This window comes from Bos taurus, chromosome 19 (genome assembly GCF_002263795.3).
Source record: "Bos taurus isolate L1 Dominette 01449 registration number 42190680 breed Hereford chromosome 19, ARS-UCD2.0, whole genome shotgun sequence".
In the NCBI taxonomy this organism is placed as follows: Eukaryota; Metazoa; Chordata; class Mammalia; order Artiodactyla; family Bovidae; genus Bos; species Bos taurus.
The window spans coordinates 43,686,799-43,714,783 of record NC_037346.1 but is presented as its reverse complement, the minus strand read 5'-3'; the positions used below and the strand labels follow the sequence as shown (position 1 = coordinate 43,714,783).

Sequence of the window (27,985 nt, the reverse complement as noted above, 5' to 3'; positions counted from 1 at the left end):
GCCGGGAAGGCGGAGCCAGCGGCCGCCGAGGCTCCAGGCACCCGCGCGGCTCCGGGTCTGGAGCTGAGATCCCGGCTCGCCCAGGTAGGAACCGGCGCGGGCGATGGACCACGGACTCAGGCCCGTAAGGAGGGGAGGATGGGCTAAGACCCGCCTCTCCTGCACAGGCAGCCTCGCAGCCCAGGGAACCCCCCCGCCCCAGCTTGGTGAGAGCGGGGGTGGGGGGGACTCAGTCCCCGCCCCTCCGTCCCTGGCCTCCTCTCCGCGCCCACCCCCTCCTCCATGCGCACCGCTCCTTTCCTGCCGGCCCGCATCCTCCGAGACAGCCCCCAGCGTCCCCCAGGTCCTGCCTCGCCTTCTCCCAGCCGCGCTCCTTGTTGGTCCCACAGGTTCCTTCCCAAAGCGAGCCGGAGTCTGTGCTTGGCTGCCTGGGGGAGTTGGGGGCACAGCTCGAAGGAGCCAGAGGGTGAGTCTGGCGTAGGGGGGCGGGGCGGTGGCTGGAGGGCCGGGGACCATTCTTCTGCGTCTTGGTGTCCGCGGGACTCGGGCGGGCGCTGTGGGGCTGGCTCCATGTTTGCGGAATGAATGAATCATTACTCTTCCTTATCCCCTTCTGAAGGAGGACTTTTTGAGATCCACGTGCTGCAAAACACGTAGGGGGGCCTGCCGAGATAGGGCTCCCCCCGCCGGCATAGTAGACACGACTCTCCTCTCTCCACCTCCTCTTTACGCTCTATTTTGGGGGCAGGATCGCTTCTGGTTGGGGCTTGGGAATGGTGGGAAAGGAGGGGCTTGTAGGCCCAGCTAGGTACTTGTTGACAGTCAGGAGACTTGAGAGAAGCCCCTTAGAAGGCCACAGAGGAGGGGCGAGCTGTGAAGGACAGCACCCGCTGTCAGGCAGGGACCACTTCTCACCTGATACCCGCCTGGAAGGGCCAACGGAGTATAGATTCTGATCTACAATTTACTGAACGGCCCTCCCCACAGCCTCTGTTTCTTCATCAGGTGAATGGAAATATTAATGTCCGTTCCTCAGGGCTTTGAAGAGATTAAGAAAAATGTCATATGAAATCGCCAGGACAGTGCTTGACACATTGGGAGCACAAAGCAAGCTTGGTTTTCTTTCCTTCCTCTCTGAAAAAACTGAGTGGAGAATTTGTTCCCATCCCTTCTGTCCCCGAATTGGTAATGGACAGTCACAGTACATGTGTAATCACTGTTTGTTGATTGAATAAGCTTGCCAGAGTTTCACATCCCACCCCATCCCCTCTTTTTCTCCCAGAATCCACAGACAGAGATCTAAGCGGCACAGACATGCCGGTGCTGTCTGAGGACTCCGGTGAGTGTCTCCCGGGGCCGGGCCTGCCACAGTCCTGAAGACAAGAGCCTGCCCAGCAACCCGGGGCAGCAAAGAAAGCAGCTGCTACCGGTGTTGGCTCGGAGCCCTGGGAATGAGAGCCGGGGGGGAGAAAATGTGCCCCCGGCAGGGCTGACATACTGTTGGAAGGTCTGCTCGGGGTCCCGTGGGGCAGGAAGTAGCCACTGCATTGGCTCTACTGTGTTTTTCTCACTCCGTCCTCAGGTTTGCATGAAACTCTGGCACTACTGACCTCTCAGCTGAGACCTGACTCCAACCACAAGGAAGAGATGGGCTTTCTGAGGGATGTTTTCAGTGAAAAAAGCCTCAGTTATTTAATGAAGGTAAAGTCCTTTCTGCCCCAGGAAGGTCTTTGCCTTATGCTGCCCTCTGAATGACCTGGTCTGCAGCCCCAGGCATCCTCACAGCTGTGGGTGGGTTGTGTGACATCCAGGGTACATCTGGACAGTTGTCTTGGGAGACCCCAGCCTGAGTTCGGCTGTGTTTGCAGATTCACGAGAAGCTTCGCTATTACGAGAGGCAAAGTCCAACCCCCGTCCTGCACAGCGCTGTGGCCCTCGCCGAGGATGTAAGCCCCCAGTTTCTCCTTCTGGCCTCAGCCCCTCTCCCACCCCTAGCTGCTTGCCATTGCTTAGCAAGGGACCATCAGGGCTCAGGAGCCCCAAGGTGAAGAACGTCTCCTCCCCTTCACCTCTTCCCTGGGCCTCCTGATAGGCAGGGAGAAACTGGTGAGCCTTGGACAGGGCCAGGGGCCATGGCGACATGGTGACACCCACTTACTGTGTGTTCCCGAGAAAGTCAGTTTTCCCAGCTGTGATAAGAGCAGTTCCCAAACAGCTGAGGGCTGGCGACAAGAATAGGTCAAACATGCACACTGCATATCTGTGCTTTGTGAGGCCCGATGTGAAGTCCTGGGTCCAGGGACTTGCATCTTCTTGTTTTTTGTTGTTTTGGCTGCTCCTTAGTGGTTTGTGGGGTCCACCAGGGATTGAACCCTGGGCTTTGATCGCTGGGCCCCAGGCAGTGAAAATGCCGAGTCCTAGCCACTGAACTGCCAAGGAATTCCTAGGCTTCTTGTTTTTTAAAGGAATCCTTCCTTATTTCTTGTGGACCTGTCCTAGTTGATTACTGAAGCCAGTTTCTGAATAAAATCATGTCACCCCAGCAGATAGCCTAGCGAGGGATGGGGGCAGATTCCCTGCCTTTCTTGCCTGTGAGATGCCATTAGGAGCAGGTTAGGTTGTCAGGCTCCTAGGCGCAGCACTGCCTCTAATATTAGCTCTGTGACCCTAAACAAGTCATTCAACCTCTCTGAGCCCCAATTTCCTCATCTGGAAAATATGGTGAGGGTAGAGACAACAGAGCTAGATAAGCCCAGGTTCAAGTCCTGGTGGTGCCATTCACTACCTTGGGGACCTTGGGCAGAATATTTAATCTCTCTCATTTACTTCTCACCAGTGAAATGGCCAAATAATAGTACCTGCTCCATCTAGTTTGTTGTGAGAGTTAATCCATGTGAGGCAAACAGCACCCAGGAAAGCCTTCATAAATTAGCTCCCATTAGGATTAGCCTGTAGAGGCTTCTCATGCTCTCTGATCCCTGGAATGACTTCCCTGGGAGCCACAGATCTGGAGTGACTGAGGGTCCAACGCCCCCTGGTGCTGTAGTCGTGGCTGGGGGGCCCAGGGAGCAGGGTTTCCCCTTGGGTGACTCCCAGGAGGCTCGCAGCAACTGCAGCCATCTGTGGCCTTCTCTCTCCTTCCCCTGCAGGTGATGGAGGAGCTGCAGGCCGCCTCCGTGCACAGTGATGAGAGGGAGCTGCTCCAGCTGCTGTCCACCCCCCACCTCAGGGTAGTCACGCCACAGTCCCTGCCTACCCACGCATCTGTGTCTCCCGGGATGGGGATAGGAGGAGTGCTTGGCCATGAAACTGAGGAAAGGAGATTTCTGAGTTAGGGTTCCTCAGCCTAAGTGTCTGGGGAGGTCATCTCTCTGGCATGAGATCTGGGACCCTGAACCACTGCCCCCTGGCTAGGTCCCCTGGACCCCCATGTGCTTTGGAGGCTAGCCCTTCTGTTGTCTTGCTTTCATGATAGGCCATGCTCATGGTACACGACACAGTCGCTCAGAAGAATTTTGACCCCGTTCTTCCCCCTCTGCCCGATAATATCGATGAGGATTTTGATGAAGAATCGGTGAAGATTGTCCGCCTGGTGAAAAACAAAGAACCCTTGGTATGTGGTCCTCACCTCTCTTCCCCACGCTCTCCCTGTTTCCCACCCACCCACTGAGAAACCCAAGAAGGGACCCCCCCCACTGCAGTCTTTGGAGTAAATGATGGCAGCTTTGTCAAGGCCGCCACTAGTCCCTGTGACACCACTGTGTGCAGAGTACTCCTTTCTCTGGGTAGATTCAGCCTCCCTTTGCTGTGGCCAAGCTCCTTTGTGCAGTTGAGAACCTGTACAACTGTTCAGGGCAGCCCTGATCATCATGCTCTGAACAAGAGGTTGGCAAACTATGATGCAACAGCCAAACCCAAGCCAGTCAGTGTTTGTAAATGAAGTTTTTTTGGTGCCTGGCCATCCAGTTCATTTACATGTCTAGGGGCCCCGCCTTTACATGGCAATGGCAGACTCAGTGGAATCCGTGTTGCCTGCAAAGTGTAAAACATTTATACTTGATCCTTTCCAGAAAAAGTTGGCCAACCTCTATTTTGAATTCTGAGGAAACCCAGGGTAGCAGCCATTCTTCTTTGCAGCTGACAGATTGTTATCATTGGTCCCGGTTCAGCATTGATTTACCGAGCTAAGGGACAGATTTGTTTATTAGATGGAGGGAAGTAGCAGCAGTCCAGAGAATTGAGGGCGTGCCCTAGAGAATACCACAGCTGGCCTTCTTCACTGTCAACTTTCACCAAGTGACCTCAGATGAACCGCTTCTGCACACTGGCCAGAGTTCTCCTCTGCTTTTGATTCTTTACTTTCAAAATGGGGGCAGTCATCCATCTACTCGGGAAACACACCGTGAACCCTTCTGTGTGCCAGGCACCATGTTAGGTGCGGGCAGTTCAGAGAGGGTTAAGACTTCCATGGGGTTCCCCGGTGGCCCAGTGATTAAGACTCTGTCCTTCCAATGCAGGGGCTGCGGGTTCAATCCCTGGTTGGGGAACTAAGAGCCCACATGCTCCATGGCAAAGCCAAAAAAATTAACAGACTTAGTCATCACCCTCTGAAAGTTTATAGAAGGTAGTAACTGGGGTGTCCTGGAAGAGGTGATGCCCATGCTAAATTTTTTTTTAAAAAGAACAGAATTTTTCCAGAGGGAAGGGGGAGAAGAAGGGCATTCTACCAGTAGAACTGCATGAACAGAGCCATGGGAAGGTGAACGGCATGGTAGATTCAGGGAACTGGCCAAGTTGGAGGTCAAGTGTGACAGAGGTGAGGCCAGATCATTAGGAGAGCGTAAAGACTGGATTGTCACCCACAGTTGCTTGCCTGGACTCTGAAGGTAGTGGGGAGCCACTGAAGGGTTTTAAGTAAGAAATAAAATGGTCAGATTTTCAGTTTGAAAGATCATCTTGGCTATGAAGTAGAAAGTCACCTGGAGGGGGAAACAGAGGACTTATTTGAGAGTGGGGGCCAAATACATATGGTTCAGAGACAGAGCTTGACCTTGGTTTGTGGGAAGAGGGAAGAGGAATCCAAGAAATACATCAGAAATAAAATTAATGTCACTTTGTGACTGCCCCAGCTTGGGCAGGAATCTGAGGAGGCATCTTGGATATAAAGTGAAGGTGTCCAGCTGGGATGACAGGTGGGCAGTGGGACCATGATTCAAAAGGGGGAATAAAGAGAAACTTAGGATCCATTGAATTCAAGAGGCATGGGTGCCCGCAAGTGGAGATGTCCAGGAGATAAAGGCTTAGGTGTGTAGAGATGCGGACTTGGTAGCTGCCAGCATCCAGAAGGGGTTACAATCCCATCTGAGAGGCTGAGACCGCCTGGGTGAAGCGTGTATGGAAAGAGACAAGGAGAGGACACGGGCCAAGTGCTGGCCCTTTAATCAACATTTAAAAGATAGATATAGGAAGACTCAGCCAAGGAGACCAGTTGGTCACTGAGAAGTACCGTGAAAGAGGTGTCACCAGGGCCCAGGCTAAGAGAGCATTCCAGGGAAAGGGCAAATCAGAAGATCAGAGAGAGGAGACTGAGTGTGGCGATTGAGATGGCAGCTCGCGGGTCGCTGGTCCTTTTGCTGGTGCACTTGAGGCGGGCAGGGAGTGAGTCAGAGCAGATGCCTCTTTGAGAAGCTTGTTCTGAAGGAATGGAGACTGGCATCCACTGGATGGGGCTGCCACATTTTTAATGATGGGACAGGCTTGATAATATTTTTAGAACCAGGAGAAGGAGCCACTGGGGAGGGGGCATTGAGAATGCAGGAGAGGGAGGGAGGGAGATGGAGGGACCAGCCTATCCAGGAGGGTCCCCTCCTCTGACTTGGGGAAAAGGAGGAGAGGGTGGACAGAGATGCTGGCAAGTTTGATGGTCTGAGGGGCAAGAAGCCACAGGGTTCTTAGCTGCTGGTCTCTCTTTCCAGCAACATTCATTTTATGGACTTCAAATGAAGTCAGTGATAAAGCGTGCCAGTGTGTTTGCACTTACAGCCAATAATTAGTGGTTAGCATGTCTTGCCTGGAGAATCCCATGGACGGAGGAGCCTGGTGGGCTGTAGTCCGTGGGGTCACTAGGAGTCAGACACGACTGAGCGACTTCACTTTCACTTTTCACTTTCATGCATTGGAGAAGGAAATGGCAACCCACTCCAGTGTTCTTGTCTGGAGAATCCCAGGGACGGGGGAGCCTGGTGGGCTGCCGTCTATGGGGTCGCACAGAGTCGGACACGACTGAAGCGACTTAGCAGCAGCAGCAGCATGTATTGAACACTTGTGCTTAGTCACTCAGTTGTGCCTGACTCTGCAACCCCATGGACTGTAGCCTGCCAAGCATCTCTGTCCATTGGGATTCTCCAGGCAAGAATACTGGAGTGGGTCTCATTCAGGGCATCTTCTTGACCCAGGATCGAACCCAGGTCTCCCGCCTTGCAGGCAGATTCTTTACCGTCTGAGCCACGAGGGAAGCCCATGTATACTGGAGTGGGTACCCTGTCCCTTCTCCAGGGGATTTTCTCAATCCAGGAATTGAACCAAGGTCTCCTGCATTGCAGGCAGGTTTTTTACCAGCTGAGCTACCAGGGAAGCCCATATTGAGCACTTACTTTGTACTAAGTGCCTGGCCTGTGATATCTAATGTTAACCTTGCAACAACCCCAAGAGTCAAATGCTTTCCCACACCCCAGAGGAAACAGTCGCAGAGAAGATGAGGGGCTTCCTTGCTAACAGAAGGCCATTGTTCTTAGTAAATGACAGAGTGGATTCAAACCCAGGGCCATTCAACTCCTGACTGCTGCCCTGCCCTGCCACAGCCCAGCCTGCCTGGTGCACGAGAGCTTGTTAGTGCCCTTCTCATCCTAGACATCATGTCTGCCGTGTTTTGGGGGCCAAGTCCTGGTCCCAAAGCTCCGCCTGGGGCATAGTTGGTTCCCCTTGGCAACAACAGAAGGCCTGGTAACCCTGTGATTGGCTCAAGGCAGGTTGAGAATTTGCTGGCACGTATTCTCCTCATGATTAAATGTCTTTGCAAGAGGCAAGGGCTGTGATGTGATAGAGAAAACACTGCATTTGGCATCCCAGAAAGCTGGGTGACCTTGAAGGTGCTTACCTTCTCTTTGCCCCTGTCGCTTACCTGTCACATGAGGCTGTGACAGCATTACAGTCGTGCTTTGTTTAAAGTGCTGTGCTATACTAATTTGAGATGTTGGTTTTATTTTGTCCTCAGCATGGCAAGGTGCCTGCTGGGCTGTCCCCCCTGGGGTGGCAGAGGGAGGAACAGGGGTGGGAGGGGGAGGCTCTCTCTGGTCCAGAGAGTCAGAGTCTGAGATTTGGGGCTGCTTCTTAGGGGCCTGCCTGCTCTGTCTCTGATGCAGGGGGCCACCATCCGGCGGGATGAGCACTCAGGGGCTGTCGTGGTGGCCAGGATCATGCGAGGGGGCGCAGCAGACCGGAGCGGTGAGTGGCATCAATGCTGGCCTGGCCACGGTCATGGCCATGGTCCCCCCAGCCTTCCTCCTTTGGTCATGGGTCTCCTTTCCTTCTCCCATTGGCTCACCTGTTCGGGATGTGCTTTACTTTCTGGGAGTCGGACTGGAATTCTCTTCTCCTTCCTAAGCCCAGTAGAAAATTTATTTGTTTGAAAATAGGTCAGGCATGGAGTCCTTTGAGGGTGATCAGGAGGGTTTGTGCATTGGCTTAGCCTGGGGATTGAGGTAGTTGAGCTTGGTAGGTAAATCCTAACTAGGGAGCAAGACACCCTTTCCTGACACCCCAGCTGCCTTAGCCAGCCTCAGTTACCATGGGAAGGGTGTTCATGTTCCTGGTTTGTTTGAGTAGAAAACAAGTTAAGAATCACTGTTGTGAAACAGACTCACGGATTTAGAGAACAAACTTATGGTTACCTGAGAGGATGGGCAGGAGAGGGGATAGGAAGTCTGGGATTGACATGTAAACACTGCTGTATTTAAAATGGATAACCAGCAAGGACCTACTGAATATAGCACAGGAAACTCTGCTCAGTACTCTGTAATATCCTACGTGGGAAAAGAATTTGAAAAAGAATAGATACATGTATGTATGTAACTGAATCACTTTACTGTACACCTGAAACTGACAACATTGTTAATCAACTATACACCAATATAAAATAAAAAATTAAAAGAAAAAGAATCTTTGGTGTGTGGAGGAACTAAGTTGGGAGGCAGATCTCCTGGTGTAGGGGAGTGTTGCCCCCAAAAGTCTGGAGACCATTGTGGTGGGAGCCCTAAGACCAGTGCCTCCCATTAACAAGCACGGAAATGGCCCCAGTGTCTTGTTAAAATGCAGATTCTGACTCAGCAGGTCTTGGATGGGCCCAAGACTTCTGCAGCCCTTCCTGCGTCCTGGGTGATGCTGCTGCTTCTGGACTGGTGTCCATGTTGAGTGGCAAATAGGGCCCCATATGCAGAGTTGCTTATCATTAAAGCAGAAGCCAACAGACAGGTGTGTCTAACACTCCTGACTCCATCTTCTCTGGCGCCCTTCAGTTTTCATGTAAAATTGGAGAAGGATGTCCTTGGAGTTATGTCTGTACACCCAGGAAGGGGAAGAGTTAATGATATTTTTAAAGAAGCAGAGGTGACAGCAGAAAGAACATGGGCTTTCTATAGCCAAGTAACTGCATCTGTGCACTGGCTCCATTATTTCTTAGCAGTGTGGCCTTGGGCAAGCTGCATCACTTTTCTGAATCTCAGCTGACTGTTTGTAAACTGGAGGGTTTTGCCAGGCTGCTGTGAGGCTGTGATTCGAGGTGAGCCACCCAGCACACCTGGGGATAAGTTCATTCCAGTCCCATCCACTACCTTTAAGCCTTGAATCTCCCCTGCTTGGGTTCTGTAGGCAGGTGCCAGAGGTGCCTAAAACTTCGCGCTCTGGGAACCTTGGACCCCTTGCTGTGCTGACGGTCAGCCCCTGTGTCTCCTAGGCCTGGTCCACGTTGGAGACGAGCTCCGGGAAGTGAACGGGATCACAGTCCTGCACAAGCGGCCCGACGAGATTAGCCAGATTCTGGTCTGTGCCGTGCGTGAGCCGGGGGTGCGGTGGTTCTTCAGAGACCCAGAGCAGGGCACTTCCTGGAGCCAGGGCTGATCTAGCCCAGTCTCCCTGTTTTCATGGGGAGACTGCAAGCCTGGTGACCTTACAGTGTGCCCTGCACTGGGGCGGGGGTGGAGGGTGTCGGGGACAGGAGGAAGGGAGTGCCCAGACCATCTGCCTCTCTCAGACCCTGTCTTCAGCACAGCCATCCTCCCTACCCCCAGCCTTGTTTCCTGAGGATCCTTCTAGAAGACCCTCTTGAAAGGGTCCCCTCTTCCAAAGAGCTGAGGAATATGAAGTAAAAGGCTGTAGCGCAGGAGAGCAAGGGCTTTGGGGTCAGCTGGTCCTGGGTTAGAATCTTGTCTCCATCACGTTACAATTGTGCAACCTTGGTGGTGGTGGTGGTTTAGTCACTAAGTTGTGTCTGATTCTTTCGTGACCCCATGGACTGTAGCCCACCAGGCTCCTCTGTCCATGGGATTTCCCAGGCAAGAATACTAGAGTGAGTTGCCATTTCCTTCTCCAGAGGATCTTCCCGACCCAGGGATTAAACCCAGGTCTCCTGCATTGGCAGGCAGATTCTTTACTAACTGAGCCACCAGGGGTGTCTTGTGTAACCTTGATGGACAAGTCATCAAATCATCAAGTTTTGATTTCCTTCCCTGTACAATAGGGGTAGGGATGGTTTCTCAACCAAGGCATAGTTATCATTAGGATGTAAACATCTGGAAGAGGGCATTGCACTTCACAACTGCGAGGGGATTCTAGGGTAGCCAGTGCTGGGATGGAAACAACCTTCTCAGTCCATTCTGGGAATGGAAGTCAAAACTGAAATTATAAAAAGCCCCTGTCATAGTTCTGACCTCTATAATCCTCAGGCATCCTCTTCCAGCACGACACTGTTTGCTAACTTTTAATGGTTTGGGGGGGGCGGAAATGAGATGAGATCTCAAGTTCGGAGGCTCACTCTTTAAGGCCCCCGCTATAGGGGACCCTGGTTGCAGGCAGACCCTTCAGTCTTTCTGCCCCCTCTCCTTTTCCCCTGGTTCTGGGCACCAGCCTCCATTTTCCAGAGTGAGGCGGGATCAGGGACAGCATTGGGTGAGATGTGCTTTAATGGGCCGACACGTGCTTCCCCATGGGCCCCCACGTGGGGTGCAGCATCTGTCTCTGGTAGAAGGGAGGGGGACCCGAGATTGGGGAAGATGGAGTGGCCTGAGACTGGGGAAGATGCAGGTCAACAGGGAAGTGCTGGTTGGGAACCAGCCCCAAATCAGGCAGGAAAGAGGAAAATGAAATTGAACGATGATATGAAAATAACCCAAGAGAAAAGAAGGGCAGTGCTTGGGGGCACTAGAGGTCAGAAGGGAGAGAGCGAGCTGTATCTGTTGTATGCATTGTTCTCAAGTTCTCATTTAAAATCTTCTGGGGACTTTCCTAGTGCTCCAGTGGTTAGGACTCCACGCCTTCAATTCTCCAGGGCCAAGGTTCAATCCCTGGTCAGGGAACTAAGATATTGCAAGCTGCGTGGTGTGGCCGAAAAAAAAAGAGAAAAGTGTTCTATCCCTTTGTCCCATAAAAATGCTTCAGTTAATTCATCTGGGTGCCACCACTGAAGGGCAGGTCATAGGGGAGGCTGCACGTCCAACTTTCCTTCTGCATGTGAGTTTCCAGGTCTGGGAGGTAACATGTGATGTCCTGGAGGGTTAGACCTGGGAGATGATATGGTCATGTGCTGTCTCCTTTCAGGCACAATCCCAGGGATCCATCACCCTGAAAATCATCCCAGCCACCCAGGAGGAAGACCGCCTAAAGGATAGCAAGGTATGGCGGAGCTGAAGGCAAGGGAGTGGGCAAGGCGGGTGGTGGGGGTGGTGGGACTCCAGTCCTGTCTTTGAAACAGTCACTTGGGAAGAGATCATCCATCTGGTCCTCGGAGCAAGTGCTCGGTAGAGACCTGCAATTCAGTCACCAAGTGATTCATTTGTTTGTACCCCATCTCTTCTAAACAGGATTTGACGTAGCTTACTAATAAAAGACAAGAGTCTTCTAATTGAAGTAGAAAAGCCAGGCCATGAAGAGGAGGAGAAGATACCAAATGTTCCGGCTTCAGGCCCAATTAAGTAACTGCCATTTGTTTAATTCCTAGTGGAGCCTACCTTTGGTGGGCACCTGCTCTGTGCCAAGCGCCCTGCCAGATGCTGGAGACCAGGATGATTAGTAGCTTAGAGGTTGCCTGGTTCAGTAGGGGAGGCCGGGGACCCAGTGTCTCCTTGTTACGTGATAAGTGCTTCAGGAAAATTCTGTGCAGAGTTCTCAGTTCAGTCGCTCAGTTGTGTTTGACTCTTTGTGACCCATGGACTGCAGCAGAGTTCTAGGCACTTTCTTTTTCCCTTCACTGGGTCCTCGTTGCTGCATGTGGGCTTTCTCTGGTTGCAGTGAGCAGGGGCTGCTCCCTAGTTGTGTTCACAAACTTCCCATTACAATGGTTTCTCTTGTTGCAGAGCATGGGGCTCTAGGGCTCAGTAGTTGTGGCACATGGGCTTCCCAGACCGGGGATCGAACCCGTGTCCCTGCATTGGCAGGTGGATTCTTAACCACTGGACCACCAGGGAAGTCCCTAGGCACTTTGGAAGGTGGTACATAATAGGAGGGTTGGCAGTGAGCCTAGAAGAAGAGGGAGAAGAGAAGGGCGGGCAGAAAGGTCTGCATAAGCGGCGGCTCACAGACATGGCAGGGGAGTATGAGATCCATGAGAAAGTGCATTGTGTGGGGCTCCAGGAGGAGGAAGGGGGTGTGCTGGTGAGGTGGGTTAAGGCTCTGTCTGAATGGCCTTGAATGCTTTGTTCAGAGTTTTGGCATTTGCCAGTGACCCCAGGAAACAGCAGAACAGGGTTGGGGAAGGGAAGGTAGCCAGTGCAACAAAGGGTGTCTTCTCAGCAAGTTACCACCGCAGACAACCAGAACTTAATCCTGCTTCAGAATTCGGCGTCCCCTGTAGACCATGCCTCCTCCATTCCTCCTAACAGCTGGGAGAGCTGGGGAGGATGGGAATCTAGATACCAGCTCTCACCAGGCTATACCCCAGGGGTTAATTCCCAGCAGTTCCTCTCTGCTGGATTAGGGGAGAGCAGATCCCAGTGGCTGGAGGAAGTCATTAGGCAGTCAGGGTGGGGTGCACTGAAAAGGTGAGGCCCCCGGGGAATATGGGAAGGCACCCCACAGGCCAAGTAACAGCCTCAGAGGCAGTGAGAAGCTCCTAAAGGTATTTAGTTTTTTGGTGTTCTTTGCTTGTTTGGTTCTGAGAGGGAAGTGATGGAAATCACATTTGTGTTTTACAAAGCTCCCTAGGGCAGTGAGTGGAGGAGGGTGGAGATGGGGTTGCGGGCACCTGGTAGGAGTCTGTTGTAAAAGCCCAGGTGAGAGATTGTTAAGCCCTGAGCTGACGTGGTGGTAGGGAGGATGGAAGAGGCATTACTCTGACTTCCCAGTAAACTTGGATCTGAACTTTCTGGCAGCCAAGGCAAAAAGGAGAACATAATGAATTACATACTTCTCTTGGAAGATGGAAGGAAGCATGCTGATTTTTTCAAGAAAACTAATTTTCCACCCCTACCTCCCAGAACCAGGAGCAGGAAAGATAGGGCATGAAAACACTTGGCATAGAGTAGATGTCAGTAAATATTTTGATGAATGGCAATTAACAGCAGACAATGTCTTTGATGGTTTTTTTTACGCAAATGAAGAAATCATCTTCATATGACGATTTCTTATTTGCACCTTCAGTTGAATCCCAGGGCACACATAATACCTGATGGAAGGTTGTTCTTCCTGGGACAAGCTGGTATGATCTCCATATGCAGCTTCTGCAGGTTCTAACTTGATACAGGAAGAGGATTTGGTTTTCCTGGAGGACAAAATGGGTAGCCTATCTCTTAGTCCATCCTTTCTGAATATTTTTCTTTTAGCTAGACGCTTGGTCAGGGCTGGCCGCCTTTTGAGTGCCTGGGAGCCTGGTGACATGTATGGCTAAATGAGGGTCCCTGTCCTCATAATATTAATATACGGCCAGAAAATTCATACTGTCGTCTAACTGAATCTCTTTTGCTTGGCACCTAAAGGATTTGGATTTGTCTAAGGAAAACCTCTCGCCTTTTTTCCCCCCTATTTGTTGTTGAAGCAATTGGGCCATAATGATTTGGAAGTAGGAATAAATAAATCCATGCCACTGAATTATAGAAGAGAATGAAGAAATGGGACCAAATGCTGTTCCCATCCTGTTCTCTAGAGGGATGGCTTCTGGGTACAGAAGAGAGCTGGGGGTTGGCCAAGTATGTGACTGATGAGACAGGGCTGAGCTGTCAAAGACATGACTGTCAATTACCCACTGAAAAGTGATGATGAAGAATTGGTAACAGTAGTTTCATTGATATTTATGTTCTTATCAAAACATCTAGACTACTTATTTAACAGATGGCTGCTGACATCATTAGCGGCAGTTAGCATATCAGAAATAACATTTGAGTTAGAAATTGTGCTTGCCTTTGCTTTTTTGCTCCCAAGACTAATGGTTGCTTTGTGTAGGCTGAGAGGCTATTGTAAGGTTAATAAGAAGATGTTTAGGTTGGAAAGGGAAATCCTTGAATCGTTTTCTGATTCTTTCTTTTTTAAATAGCTTAGCAAGTTGATGTTTTTTAAAGCATTTATTTATTTATTTGACTGCACCGGGTCCCAACTGCAGCGATCGGGATCCTCCTTCCTCTCTGCAGCCTCATGCAGGAACTTTAGTTGTGGCGGGTGAACTGTTAGCTGCAGCGTGGAGAATCTAGTTCCCCGACCAGGGATCGAACCCGGGCCCCTTGCATTTGGGAGAGTGGAGTCTTAACCACTTTACCACCAAGGAAGTCCCCATTTTTTTGATTCTTGATGGATTTCCCTTAAAAATGATTGAAGAACAGTAAGAAAATAGGTGTGGTGGGTTTCTGATTAGCCTTCTATTCTTGACACTGCTTGTTCTTCCTAATTGTGAACAGCCTTCTTCAGCTTTCCATGTGGCATAGACACGTCAGTGCTTTCAGGCCGTCTCACCTAGCTCCTCCCCTGCAGGTGTTCATGAGGGCCCTCTTCCACTACAACCCTCGGGAAGACCGGGCCATTCCCTGCCAGGAGGCAGGACTGCCCTTCCAGCGCAGGCAGGTCCTGGAGGTGGTGAGTCAGGATGATCCCACGTGGTGGCAGGCCAAGCGAGTGGGGGACACCAACCTTCGAGCTGGCCTCATCCCTTCCAAGCAGTTCCAGGAAAGGTGGGTCTGGGGCGTGTTGTAAGGGGGTGTGGTTCTAAAGTGGCTGGAGGCGTAAGTACATGGCAGAGCCCCATATCTCTGCTAGCAAACCCCGGGGTGGGGGTGCCCACGGAGCGTCCTTCTGTAAGCAAAGTACCAATTGTGCCTATGTTGGTTCTTCTCTCGTCATCAGTAGTGATGGCTATTTGAGATTTTAGTCAGTGTATATAAATCTGTACTATATTAAATTAATGTATATTTTATAATGCCTACTTGGGCAAGTTGAAAAATAAAGTGTAAAAATACAGGAGAGGAGGATAAGGAAAAGAAAATTACCCAGTCTCACCACTATCTAAACAGCATAATTTCTTTCTTTCTTGTGCCTGTTATGTGAGTGGTGTGTATAGAATTTGAGGTCTCGCCTTTTCTTTTTTTTGATAACTTAACATTTTGACATGAGCATTTCTAACATTACTATAGAATAATAGTATTTATTCCATACTATTAATTAATAGTGAAGAGTGTCAAAGTGAAAGTCACTCAGTCGTATCCGACTCTTTGAGACCCCGTGGACTATGTAGCCTGCCAGGCTCCTCTGTCCATGGAATTCTCTAGGCAAGAATACTGGAATTGCCATTCCCTTCTCCAGGGGATCTTCCCAACCCAGGGATCAAACCCAGGTCTCCCACATTGCAGGTGGATTCTTTACCATCTGAGCCACCAGGGAAGCCCAATTAATTGCAATATAATATTAATTAATGGTAATATAATATTTCATCAGGAGATGTACTATTTATTCACAGGCAGCAACTATGGTTTCTGCCCTGCAGGAGCTGACAGTTTAGCTGAAAAGTCACAAGTGGTTCAGACGAACACTTCATATAAATGTGATGGGTGTGAGGGTGGAGGATACCAGGTCTTAGCAGGAGCACTGGCCCTAGTCAGGGCTAGCATGAAAGGCTTCAGGGAAGAAAGGTCATACCTCAAGTGATTTCTCTTCTTCCCTGTGGCTGTACTTTGAAGCTCTCTTCAATGTTTCACTGCTACAAGGCTGTAATAATTATCTTGCATATAGTCTGGTCCTCACATTTCAAATTGATTCCTTAGGCTAGATTTCCAAAAGTGTAAACCCTGAGGGTGTGGCATTTATGCCTGCAATGCCTCTCCTGAGATTTGTAGCCCTCTTCCATTTTAGGGGTGTGGAATGACGCTGTATCTACAAACCTCAGGATTCATCCATTTCAGTGGCTCTCCTGGTGTGGTTCCCAGGTGTATTAGCATTCCCTAGGAATTTGTTAGAAAAGCCAGTCCCTGCCTGGGCCCTGCCCCACATCTGCTAAATCAGAGACCCCAGGGCCAGAGTCTGAGCTCTATGTTCTAACAGATATTCCAGGTGATTCTGAGGGGCTGGGGTTTGAAGACTGCTGGTCTGTTTCCTCAGGGCAGCCTCAGACCCAACTGCATCTTTGGCTTCACAGGTTGTGGGGGAAGGTGCTCTAGCTGCATTTAATTGTGGAAATCTAGATACCTCCAGGAGCCCTGGGTATCAGCTCAGAGATGAGGCCTTGGAAGCTGCTTCTAAAGTGCCAGGCTGTGTCTGAGGCTATGGGGCTCTTCTGTTTGATGGTCGCCTTCCTCATCCTGTTTGCCATGTGAGGCTCCGTGGAAGTCACCTACCCACCCCTGCTGCTTCGACTCCAGGCCATGCCCGGTGCTGGAGTGTGCTAACCTTTACCATTAAACACAATGTTTCTCTAAAAATAAATAAATAAATAAAGTGCCAGGCTGAGCTCTCCACTGGGCTGGGGAGAGGGTGGTTAGGGCATTAAATTAGAGTCACTTTCACCCTCGACTTCTCCTAAGAGTCATTCTGCTCTTTTCCGGCTTCCTCAGAGATGGAGAGGCCGGGTGACTATGGAGAAGGGGCTTCCTTTCCTTGAGAATCAGCTTTGGGAAAGTAACAACCAACCACTGACCATGGATACTGGGCTCTGCCCCCTCTGTGTGTGAATGACCATCTTAGGCTGGGCAAGCATCTCTCAGAGCAAGAAACTTAGTTTTTTCCTCACGAACCTGTGAGCACCTGTGCAAATGTCCCTCTGCACTGGAACTCAGTGTGAAGCCAGGAGGCCCTTGGAGTGCCAGGCTGTACCCCACTGTGGGATCTAGGCCTTGGTTTCCTTGAGTTTTCCAGAAGGTTCCCTCTGACTGGTTCTCTCGTCCAGCTCATTGGCCTGCCCATCTCCTTTTGTCCCCATAGGCGACTGAACTACCGGAGAGCCACAGGCACCCTGCCGAGTCCCCAGAGCCTCAAGAAGCCCCCCTGTGAGTAGTCTGGCAGGATGGCGCTTCAGGGAAGCAGTTCAGGGAGGAGCTGGGGTTAGGACCCTAGGACCCTGGGACGTCATGTGGGGAAGAAGCAAGCGCTAGGCTGGAGCGGGTACTCCTGTCTGAGCTCTGAGGCTTCCTGAGGGAGGAGGGGCTGGGGAGAGGGGTCAGGAGGAGAAATGGGGGTAGGTGGTGGGGAGCTATTCCCTGGAGAGGAGCTACTATATTGGGGGCCCATAGATAACACTGCAGGGCATGATGATGTCGCTTCCAGAATCGTGTGCAGATCGTGGGTGTTGTGTTGTGTCTGTGAGAGGCTCCACGGCTTTCCTTAGATCCCCAAGGGGCCCCCTGACCTTGACAACATAAGAACCACTGATGCTGGAAGGGGTTAGAGATGGCTGTGAGTGATCTCACGCCTCTGTGTTAGCAGCCAGATTTGGTAAATAAAAGAAAAGGACTCCCAGTTAAATTCAAATTTCAGATAAACAATGAATCAGTTTTTAATATAAGTATATCCCATGCAATATTTGGGACATTCTCATGTAAACACGGCTACATTTAAAATGGTTAACCAACAAGGACCTGTTATATAGCACATGGAACTCTGCTTAACGTTGTGTGGCAGCCTGGATGCGGTGGTGGGGGAGTTTGGGGGAGAATGGCTACGTGTATATGTATGGCTGAGTCCCTTCGCTGTTTACCTGAAACTACCACAACATTGTTAATCAGCTAGACCCCAAAACAAAATAAAAACTTTAAAGCTTGGAAAAAGAAAGAAAGTAATTTGGGACATACTTATACTAAGGAATTATTTATTGTTTATCTGAAATTCACATTTAACTTAGTGTCTTGAATTTTACCTGGGAATTTTACTCTGTGCAGCCCTTAACTTTTACAAAACACTTTCACTTACCTTCTTGCCTTGTAATTGTCACAACAGCTCTGGTTCATAGTGGAGTCAGGGTCATCCTTTTTTCCAAGATAGTTAAACAGAGGCTCATGAGGTCAAGGAAGTGGGGTTGGGAACAGGGTTCCAGAGCCCCCTGGTTAGAGCCCTTGGTGGTGAAGAAACGTCAGGGGATGGCCTCTCTAGCCTGGGGTCAAGAGTGGGGCTCGGAACCAAGTTGGGGGGTTAGAACCACACCAGGTGACTGGAGCGCAGCTGGCCGGCTGCCCTGCTCCGTGCTCTGCCATCACCTGCATCTGTGCTCACCCAGGCGAGTCTCAAACCCCAGAAAAGCGGGAGCAGGTCCCGGTCTGCCGCAGACACCCTTTAGCGAGCTGCTCCCTGGGCTGTGTGGCTGCCTTTCCAGACTTGCTCTCAAGTCGGAGGGGCTGCTGAGTACGTTGGCCCTGAGGCTGCTTACTTACGCCAGTAATGAGCAGGCTTTCTTTGGGCCGCTAATGAGAAACACACAGGAAGACTAATTAGAGCAAGTCTTGGTTAATAATGCACTGCAGCTCAGATCACAGGCTTGCTGGAGGAGAGAAAGAGGGGACAGATGGAGGGCTCCTGAGGACCCAAGGCTGTGGCTGCCTCTTGGTGGCAGGGCCTCCCGGTTCCCCTCTGCTAACCCTGCTCCATCTGTCTTTTGTGCAAACCGCAGACGATGAGCCCTGTGACAAAGGTAGGCCTGGTATTTGTCCCCTGTGCGCATGGACAAGGTCCCTTTTCTGTAGACTGTCTGAACAAGCCCCTTCACCCCCTCCTCCTGGGGGGGCGGTGCCCCTCAGGCACCCCTCCTGGCACCTCTCTCCCGGCTCTGCCAGCTGGACCAATCTGCTCCTTCAGGCATGCAGAGCTAGTGGGGACATGGGCCCAGCCCTCCCCGGACTCCGACTGGGCTGGTCACGTGACCTGCCTGGGCAGCGGGCAGGAGATAGGACGGCAGGGCTTGGCGAGTGTATCTCCTCTCCTTATCCTCACGGGCCCTAACTCAGAGAGGCTGGAATGGGGCCTGCTGACCCCGAACCCTACCAGGTCTAGAAGGGCTGTTTGTGGTCTAAGCATGGAGCACTGGGTGAAACAGAGGAATTTGTAAACCTAGGGCTGACTGGAACATGGCATTTGTCCCAAGCCCCTCTGAGACTCCATCCCAGAGGATCCTGCCTGGCCACCCACGGCTGGGTGCCTCTGGGCTGGGGCATGTGTCCAGCCTGGCTCACTGGCCTCCCTCTCTCTGTTTGGTTCCCAGAGTCCTGTGACTGTGAAGGGTATTTCAAAGGATACTATGTGGGTAAGTAATGGGGGCTCTCCTCCGCCCCTGCCTTAACACCCTTCCCCCACCCATGCATAACTTAGCCCATCGCGGGCTCTTGGGTCAGGGAGAGGTGACTGAGACCCAGGAGCCCCTCAAGAGCAGCTGAGTCTGTGGGACCCACATTTCCCTTCAGTCTCTGTTAGCCAGAGGCCAAGCTGAGCCTGCCCTGGTCTTGGGGTCCCCAGCCTGCCCCCAGCTTTCACCCAGCCACTGGGAGCAGCGCCCTGGACAAGGACCCCTACCTTAATACCAATTTTATTATTACCATAACTCCAATTGTAGTTTATTCAGTGTTTCTTCCACCCCCATACGGCAGTGGCACCTTTTACCAGTCTCCGAAGTAACTTTGCTTCTTTTATTTTGGTAAATCTTTTCAAAGGCCTTTAGAGACAGGCGAAGGGTTTTTAACCTTTCATTCAGGAGTAACTTCAAGCTTACTGAAAAGCGGTGAGAATTGTGCAGAGAACTCCCATATACTCTACATCTCGGTTCACCAGACGTCAACACTTTGCCGTGTTATCTCTATCATTCTCTTTTTCTGCATATACACATTTTAAGACTTTTTTTTTTAAAGGGTATTTATTTTTGGCTGCCCTGGGTCTTCATTGCTACACACAGGCTTTCTCTAGTTGCGGCAAGCAGAGGCTACTCTCGAGTTGTGGTGCGAGGGCTTTTCATGCAGTGGCTTATGCTGTTGTGGAGCATAGGCTCTAGGTGCATGGGCTTCAGTAGTTGTGGTGCGTGGGCTTAGTTGCCCCGAGGCATATAGGATCTTCCCGGACCAGGGACTGAACCCATGTCCCCGACCTTGGCAGGCGGATTCTTAACCACTGTACCACCAAGGAAGTCCCGCATATACACGTTTAATCCTCCACCCTGAGTCATGTGAGAGCTAGTTGTGGCCATCATGTCCCTTCACCCCTAAATAGCTCAGTATGTGTTCTCTAAGGACAAGGACATTTTCTTATAATCCAGGGCTATTATCAATTCTGGGAATTTCTTTTATATATATATATTTTTTTAATTTATGCTGTTCATATCAACATTTTCGCCATTGTCCCAATTATGTCCTTTAGAGCATTTCCCCTGACCCAGGATCCAATCTAGGAGCACCCATTGCTTTTGTAGATTTGTGTCTCCTTTCATGGATAGGGGAACTGAGGCTCAGAGGGGTGATGACTTGCCTGAGGTCAGTCACATGCCAAGTAAGATAGTAGCCTTGAACCCTAATTTTGGGTGCCTAGTGGTCCCCTTTTCATCATATTACTTGTGCATCCTGCAGCAGGATGTGGTTGGGAGAGGCCAGTGGGTCTCAGTCGCACCTCCAGGTCTTACCAGGTGGAGAAAGTCTATAGGGAGATGCTGGGACAAATACCACAGTGTCCCCCTGCCCTTCTCTCCAAGCTGGTCTTCGGAGGAGCTTCCGGCTGGGCCGTAGAGAGAGACTGGGAAGCCCACAGGAAGGAAAGACGTCTGCAGTGGCCGAGTCTCCGGAGCTGCCAACTTACGAGGAGGTGACCAGGTACCAGCACCAGCCTGGCGAGCGGCCCCGCCTGGTGGTTCTGATTGGTAGGTGACATCTCCAGAGAATGGGCTGGTTTCCTCCCTGGCGGGGAAGGGAGGGAGCCCAGCTGGAACCTGGCAGCCTTCCTCTTGTTTCTCAGGGTCTCTGGGAGCCCGACTACACGAGCTGAAGCAGAAGGTGGTGGCAGAGAACCCTCAGCACTTTGGTGTTGCCATTCCACGTAAGAGGGTCCGAGTGTGTGTGTTTGTGTGTATGTTCATGCATGCACATATGTGTGCACATGAAGATTTCTTGGGGCCTTGACTCCAGCAGCAGTAACTTTTATGCTGGGTTTTGAAGAGTAAATAGGAGTTTTCCAGGCAGAGAAGGATGAGTTCTCTATATCAAGAGAACAAATGCAAAGGTTTGAAGGTGTGACCCAGAGTAGCAGTGTGAGGGAGTGAGGAGCTTAGTGTGGGTGGCTGGTGGTGTATGAAGCTGAATGGGAGGCTGGGTTGATCAAGAGGGTCTCATATACTCATCTAAGGTGTTTGGAATGTAATCAGTGAGTGAATAAAAGTATTAATGCAAGGACATGATCACAAGTGACCCTAGCAGCTTTGCCAGAGGTTGGACAAAGAGGTCACACATTAAAGTGCAGAGCATCCCCTGGGTGGCTGCCCTCTGAGACCCCTTCTTTTCTTTCAGAATGCTCTAGAAAAAGCTGTGTACTGCTTTGAGTGTGTTCCTTGTTCTATGGGGAATCTGATTTTCCCCAGAGGTGTGCACCTTGATTCTATTATGGAAATCAGAAAACACTATGCTTTAAAACTGTGTAAGAGCCAGCTGTGCAGAAACATCCAGTCCATAAGGGGACTGTCTGTCTTCATGTCTCTTTTCCTCTCAAAATGAGAAATAATTGAATAAAGAATTAAAAGCATACAGCAGGGTCATCTGAGTTTTTGCCTCTTTGGCTCTCAAAAAGAAAAACAATTAGGAGGGACTTCTCTGATGCTCCAATGGCTAAGACTTTGAGCTCCTGATGCATGGGGCTGGGTTCGATCCCTGGTCAGGGAACTAGATCCCACATGCTGCAACTGAGAATTCGCACGCTGAAGTGAAGATAGAAGATCCTGTGTGCCACAACTAAGACCTGGTGCAGCCAAATAAATAAATTAAAATATTTTTAAGAAGAGGGACAATCGGGAAATTAAAACTTAAGAGGACTAGAAATTCCTTTAGCAATTCTTTAAAACCTGCAGCATCAGTAAGGCAGTTTTGCTGAGTGGTTAGGGGCATACACTTGGCCTGAGACAGAGTGTGTTCAGCCTGGCTTTGCTCCCTGCCAGCCTTTGGACCTCAGAACAGGGCTTAACCTCTGCACCTCTTAGTTTCCTCACCTGCAAAACTGGGGCCTCCTTTTGCCTGCATCACAGAGCTGTGCAGATCAATGGCATACCTGCACACAGGGACCCTTGATGAAGGGAAGTGGGTGTTTGTGCACAAATCAGCGATGAACCTCTGAAAGGAACGAGAGCACAGCCTCGCTGTGACATGACATCTCTGCCCAGTGGTCCTTCTGTCTTCCACAGATACCACCAGGCCCCGGAAGAGCCATGAGAAGGAAGGAGTAGAGTATCACTTTGTCTCTAAGCAAACATTTGAGGCTGACTTGCATCACAACAAGTATGTCATCTTGATGGGCCAGTGGGACCTCCGTGTAGCTGTGTGTCTCTTCATCTGGCCAATCTTCCACTTGACCTCCTGGGAAGGCTTCCTGGAAAAGGCAGAGGAAGTGGGGCGGGGACAGGTGGGGGTGGTAATCCTGGCGGGCCATTGATAGCTCAGTTGATAAAGAATCCACCTGCAGTGCAGGAGACCCTGGTTTGATTCCTGGGTTGGGAAGATCCACTGGAGAAGGGAAAGGCTACCCACTCCAGTATTCTGGCCTGGAGAATTCCATGGACCGTATAGTCCATAGGATTGCAAAGAGTCAGACATGACTGGGCGACTTTCACTTCACATTTACCTTCGGTGCGAACTTAGGTGAGCTCGGGAGCTGAAAGTTTCTTTTTCCCCTGTGGTGGTTGGTGTTCTAGGTTCCTGGAGCATGGTGAATATAAGGAAAACCTCTACGGAACCAGCCTGGAAGCCATTCGGGTTGTGATGGCCAAAAACAAAGTTTGTTTGGTGGACGTGGAGCCAGATGTGAGTTCCTGGGGCCAGTTAGGAATTTCCCATTAATGGAACTTGTAAACTGGGGGGCTATACATTTTACAGAACATTCAGCCTCAGTGCAGGGGCTTTTTATTCCAGAGCAGTGAATGCTAACATCTCTTTGGGTCTCCTTGGAACTTCCCTTGGATCCAGTGGTTAAGACTCCGTGCTTCCACTGCAGGGGGTGCAGGTTTGATCCCTAATTGGGGAGCTAAGATCCTGCATGCTGCGTGGTGCAACTAAAGCAAACAAAACCCCAAACATCTCCTTGGGTATCCCTTTGACTAATGAAAGCTTTTGTACCCCGAAATGTGCACCTCTATGCAGAAACTCCCTTAATTGGAAGGAACCTCTTGGTGGCCCACAGACCTGGGATAGACTGCATACAGTAAATCATGCAGCAGATGATGACACCAACTTGTCCATTAGATGTGACAAGTCAGGGTTGTTGTTTAGTTGTGAAGTCATGTCCGGCTCTTTGTGACCCCGTGGATTGTAGCCTGCCAGGCTCTTCTGGACAGTCAGATATAAATGCACCAATGAAAGCTGGGCCACCCCGTTCCCAACTAGGACAATTGAAGTCAGTGGCTTAGAGGACCACTGAGGAAGGCAGTCAGGAGAGCAATTTGAAAGGGGAAAAGGGCAGATTTGACCTTGTGAAGTGTTTCAGAAACATTTCCAGTCTCCCACATCCTGCAGGGGCTTAACCATCTTTTTCACCTTGTCTTTGAGAAAAACTTCTAAGCTTTGAACTCAGTCTGGGCATTTCCCCCGCCCTGTGTGGAAACAGAGTTCTGATTTTATCACATAAACTGTAGGTTTTATTTTACAGAGCTAGACTTGAAACAGATTCCCCAAAGCACCTTATGTCCAGAAAGGAAAATCCTCACTAATTTGGACTTCCTGGGAGTTGGTAGTTGAAATTAAAATAGTCTGAATTTCAAAAATTTTTTGAGAAGTGATTTTATGATTTGGGTGGGGGGATGCAAACTGTATATACAGCAGTTTAATACCAGTGTGTCCAAATAGAGGCCCTCACATCATAAATAAAGTGAGCTAATTAACAGGACAATTTGCATACGGAAAACCTTTTAAAGTCTTTACAGTTTACTTCAAGGGATCTCTTAGTCTCTTCATTTGCTTAACAAACTTTTTCTTCTTTGAATATCATGAGGAGGCCTGTGTGATAGCACAGATTTTGCATTAGTCCAAATTGATGACATCTGACTAAATAGATAAACACATTGAATCCTGCTGGTTCTTCCTTCAGGAGTAGGCAGGCAAAGAAGGGTGTATGAAGGCTAATTAGAGCTTGGGGAGGGTGGGCAGAGCTAAGAGAGATGGCAGCTCTTGGAACTGAGGCTTTGGAACCTCTGTTCTCAGCGAGTGAGCCTCCAGGGCCCAGCTGAGCCCAGTGTCATAGTGAAGAGTGGGAAAAAGAGCAGGTGGTCTGCGTGGTTGAAGTCAACTGTCATATGACCATATAGTCAGGACCTTTGCCATTGGGGTGATGTGATGAAGCACATCGTTATTGAGCATTCGAGAAATACATTTCACAATAAAATATTCTCGAAGTATATAACATTCCTGAACTTTCTTTTTCAGGCTCTGCAACAACTGAGGACCTCAGAGTTTAAACCCTATGTTATATTTGTAAAGCCTGCAGTTCAGGAAAAAAGGAAGACGCCACCCATGTCTCCAGCTTGTGAGGACGCAGCAGCCCCACTTGTAAGTTTTCAAGTTGATCATTTCATCTCCTAAGGCCTAAAAGGGCCTGTTACAGCTGCATGTGGGCAGACGTACCTTCTGCATGAGACCATCTTTCCATTTTTGCCTGTTGCCCGGACTCAGATGTCATGTGATGATTGGAAGGTTTAAGTTGGGCAGCTGGAAGCGCCACCTGATTCACACAGGGGCGGTTTAACCAGGGTTTCCCACCCTCCACCCCCTCACATGAGCATCTTCTCAGAAAATAAGGGACTAACCTCTTTCAGGGACCTGATCTGAGTGTGACAAACCACAATAATTTGTTGAACTCCTAAGTCAAACCCGAATAATTTTTAATTGAAACACCAACTTCAGGTCCAGAAAGCTAATCCAAGATGGAGGCAAGGGGCAGCAGGGGGAGTCTTCCCTACATGCTGCTCAGGGCTGAGGCTCTCTTGCTGAAGCCGCAGGTGGTTGAGTTCCACCTTTACAGGTCAGGAAAAGGGTTCAAGGGATTGACGGCTGCAAAAAAAATGTCACACGTTTTACTCCATTACAGATTTACTTGAGTTCTTTCAAGAGACAGATATTTATTAGGAAGATAGAGGGATTTAGGGCCCCCCCCAAAAAAAAAGTCCCGTCTATAATTTCTCGAATAGATACTTGCTTCCAGGATGAACCGTGAGGGTGCCCGGGGGAGAGGAAACTCCAGAAGTGGTGGACAGATCTATAGGATGTGTATGTGTAAGACGGTGGGAAAAGCAGGATGTTAGATCCAAGGGCAGCAGTGGGATGCTGCAGGGTGCTTTTGAGTAGGAGAAGAGCCCTGCAAGATACCATAAAGAATTGGGAAGCTTGGCCCAATTTAATCTATTGGGTTGGCAAAAAAGTTCGTTTGGGTTTTTCCACAAGATGTTATGGAAAAATCTGAACGAACTTTTGGGCCAACTCAATAGTTTTTTTTTTCCCCCTCCTAGGGGGTTAGAAGTAAGGAGAAGAAATCATCTCAGCCTTCCTGTAGATGTCTACTGTCTTTGCGGTAGCAGGCAAAAACTGTTTCCTAGTGCTTTAGAACATATTTTCTGGAAGTATGGACACTGTCACTAAAGAAGGAATCTGGTTTTGATTGGTGACAGAAGAGGAGGAGGGAATATTCTGGAATATCCTTTTAGGGGGAGACAGCTCACCCCCCTTCCATGACAGAATAAAAACACTGAGCCCTAGAAGCAGAGGAGAGAAGGCAACAGAGGATTGGAAGGAGATAGAAAGGGAGGTGGGTGAATGCCAGTGATAAATTTCACTTTGCAGTTTTACTTAAGAGTGGATCCTGCCACTTTCCTGTCTTCCAAAACCCTAGTTCATTGTCAGTGAACTACTGGCTTGGAATTTTACTTACTAGAGGTATTTCTGAATGAAGATGCAGACACTTGCATAGGTTGGGGGAAGGAGGGTTCATTGGCTGTCTATGCCTTAGTGTTAGGTGTCAGGAAAGCAATCTGATAGAAGTCAGGTATCCTAAGGAAATGGCGCATTGGGTCAGGGTTGTCCCAGACTTTCTTAAATAACTCTCCTTTGTCTACTATGCAAGTGGTTGGTTCTGGTTTGAGGAAATGAAAAGAAGAACTGAGTTCTACAGAGTGAATTAAGGTATCCTCTGAGGGCATTCAAATTACTTCTTTTCCTTTTTACCCTTATTGATTCCAGAAATGCTTGCTTGGCTTTTGTATAGTGAATACTATTTGTGGTTCTTCCCTGTAATTATTTTAACCAAATTGCCATGCACCATAATTGTACTATTTTGGAAATACCTTCAGACAGGAAGTGTGATAGTGACATACATATACACGCAGATATAGACTCAGCATCTACCCAAAGCTAACACGTCCTCAGTAGATATCTTTTGAATGACTGAACAGTGATTATGGCTATAATTCATGAACTTTTCTTGGACGTTGGATAGGCTAGCATCACTACGCCCTGTTCTTGTGTACCCAGTTGGTTATTCAAGGGCCATATTCATCCACTTATCACCTAAAAATTAGAGGTTGCAACACTGCCCAAGACAAAGGTTGTAGGTCCATTATTGTCAGGAGGATAACAACCCACTTGTTCCGTAACTACTCCTTTTCCTTGCAGGATGAGCAGCAGCAAGAGATGGCCGCCTCTGCCTCCTTCATAGACCAGCATTACGGGCACCTGGTGGATGCTGTACTGGTAAAGGAGGACCTCCAGAGTGCATACAGCCAGCTCAGAGCGCTCTTAGAGAGGCTGAGCAAGGACATTCACTGGGTACCTATTAGTTGGGTCAGGTAACTGTATCCTAGAACATCCAGGTTGGAGGGGACCTGGAAGACCACCTGGCCTGGCCTACCCCATGCTACTATCAAGGAATCTCAAGTGAGAGGGGCAGAATTTTCCATAAACTCCATCCTCAAGAAGAGTCTCTCTGGGAAGTCTTGTTTGTGATTGTTTTTTGTCCATTGCTTTTCACTGCACTCCTTTGGAGCAGAAAACATGAGTCAAAAGGGGGTATATATCACCATATAACACATGTCATTCATTAAAGTATCACAGGCAAGTTGACCCTGATTCTCTGTACCAAAGTTGAGTAGCCACTGTCTTTTGGCGGGGGAGGTGGTGGTGAATGTATGCAGTACCAATTTGCAGAGGTAATTTAAGCTTTATAAACAGACTGACACTTCATTTATCGGGCTGTCCAGAGTTGAGTTGTTTTACCCAAGAGGACTTAACGTGCAATTGAAGTTTGCCTGTCTTCAGGCACTAAAATGTTGATCTTTTTAAAGGTTTTGAAAGTTTGTGTTTGCCTGGCAATGGAAAATGTGGTTCTCTGCCGTCTTGAATAGTGAGCATTCACAAACTTTTTTGACAGACTAAGGTATGCTTCCCTGTCACCATGAGTTATTGTACTATCTATGATACGGTGGTGTTTTCAGGGACTCGTGGAATGTAAGGCTGCTTGTGCCTTTTCTATATATCCCCAGACTCCAAAACTTTACCCTTGCTTGCTTTGATTTATTCTGTTCTGTCACTTGTCTCTCTTGTTACTGACAGTTGCCCTGGTTCTCACCTGTCCCTTCCTTCAGATTATAGGAGCTCCTGACATGCCAGGTCATGGAAAAACAGATGATCCCCACACCTGCACCCCACACCCCCATCAAATCTATGTCTAAACCACAATAAATCAGTCCTGACCGTCAAAATCTAAGTATGTAGACTCTGAGTGTGGGCCTGATGGGTTGTCTCTGAGCAAAAGTGTTTAATATCACAACAGATTTGTGATACAGCTTAGCTTCAGAGAATTGTATTTCTTTTTAATAGCCAATGTATATAAACCTTTATTCTGTGCCAGGAATCTATGCTAAAGCCTTTACCTACATGACTTTGACAAATGCACCAAGCCTGTGATGTAGTGTTCTTTTTCTTTTTGGCCACACACCATGGCTTGTGAGATCTTAGTTCCCCAACCAGGGATTGAACCAGTACTGTTGTCAGTGAGAGTCCTAACCACTGGACTGCCAGGGAATTCCTTGATGTAGGATTCT

The 27,985-nt window shown here is 49.5% G+C and overlaps 1 protein-coding gene across 1 annotated transcript; it reads left to right on the top strand.

Annotated features, from left to right (window-relative positions):
• Positions 1-27,648, top strand: MPP3 (MAGUK p55 scaffold protein 3). The gene is made up of 20 exons (NM_001372132.1): positions 1-84; positions 390-466; positions 1,283-1,339; positions 1,583-1,701; positions 1,869-1,946; positions 3,150-3,230; positions 3,476-3,613; positions 7,422-7,503; positions 9,011-9,096; positions 10,870-10,944; positions 14,227-14,423; positions 16,663-16,727; positions 18,341-18,361; positions 18,929-18,970; positions 20,399-20,563; positions 20,659-20,739; positions 22,091-22,184; positions 22,598-22,706; positions 24,321-24,443; positions 26,559-27,648. Exons 3-20 carry the CDS (start codon positions 1,315-1,317, stop codon positions 26,733-26,735), a joined length of 1,758 nt encoding a protein of 585 aa, NP_001359061.1. The 5' UTR covers positions 1-84; positions 390-466; positions 1,283-1,314; the 3' UTR covers positions 26,736-27,648.
• Positions 27,649-27,985: the final 337 nt, after the last annotated feature.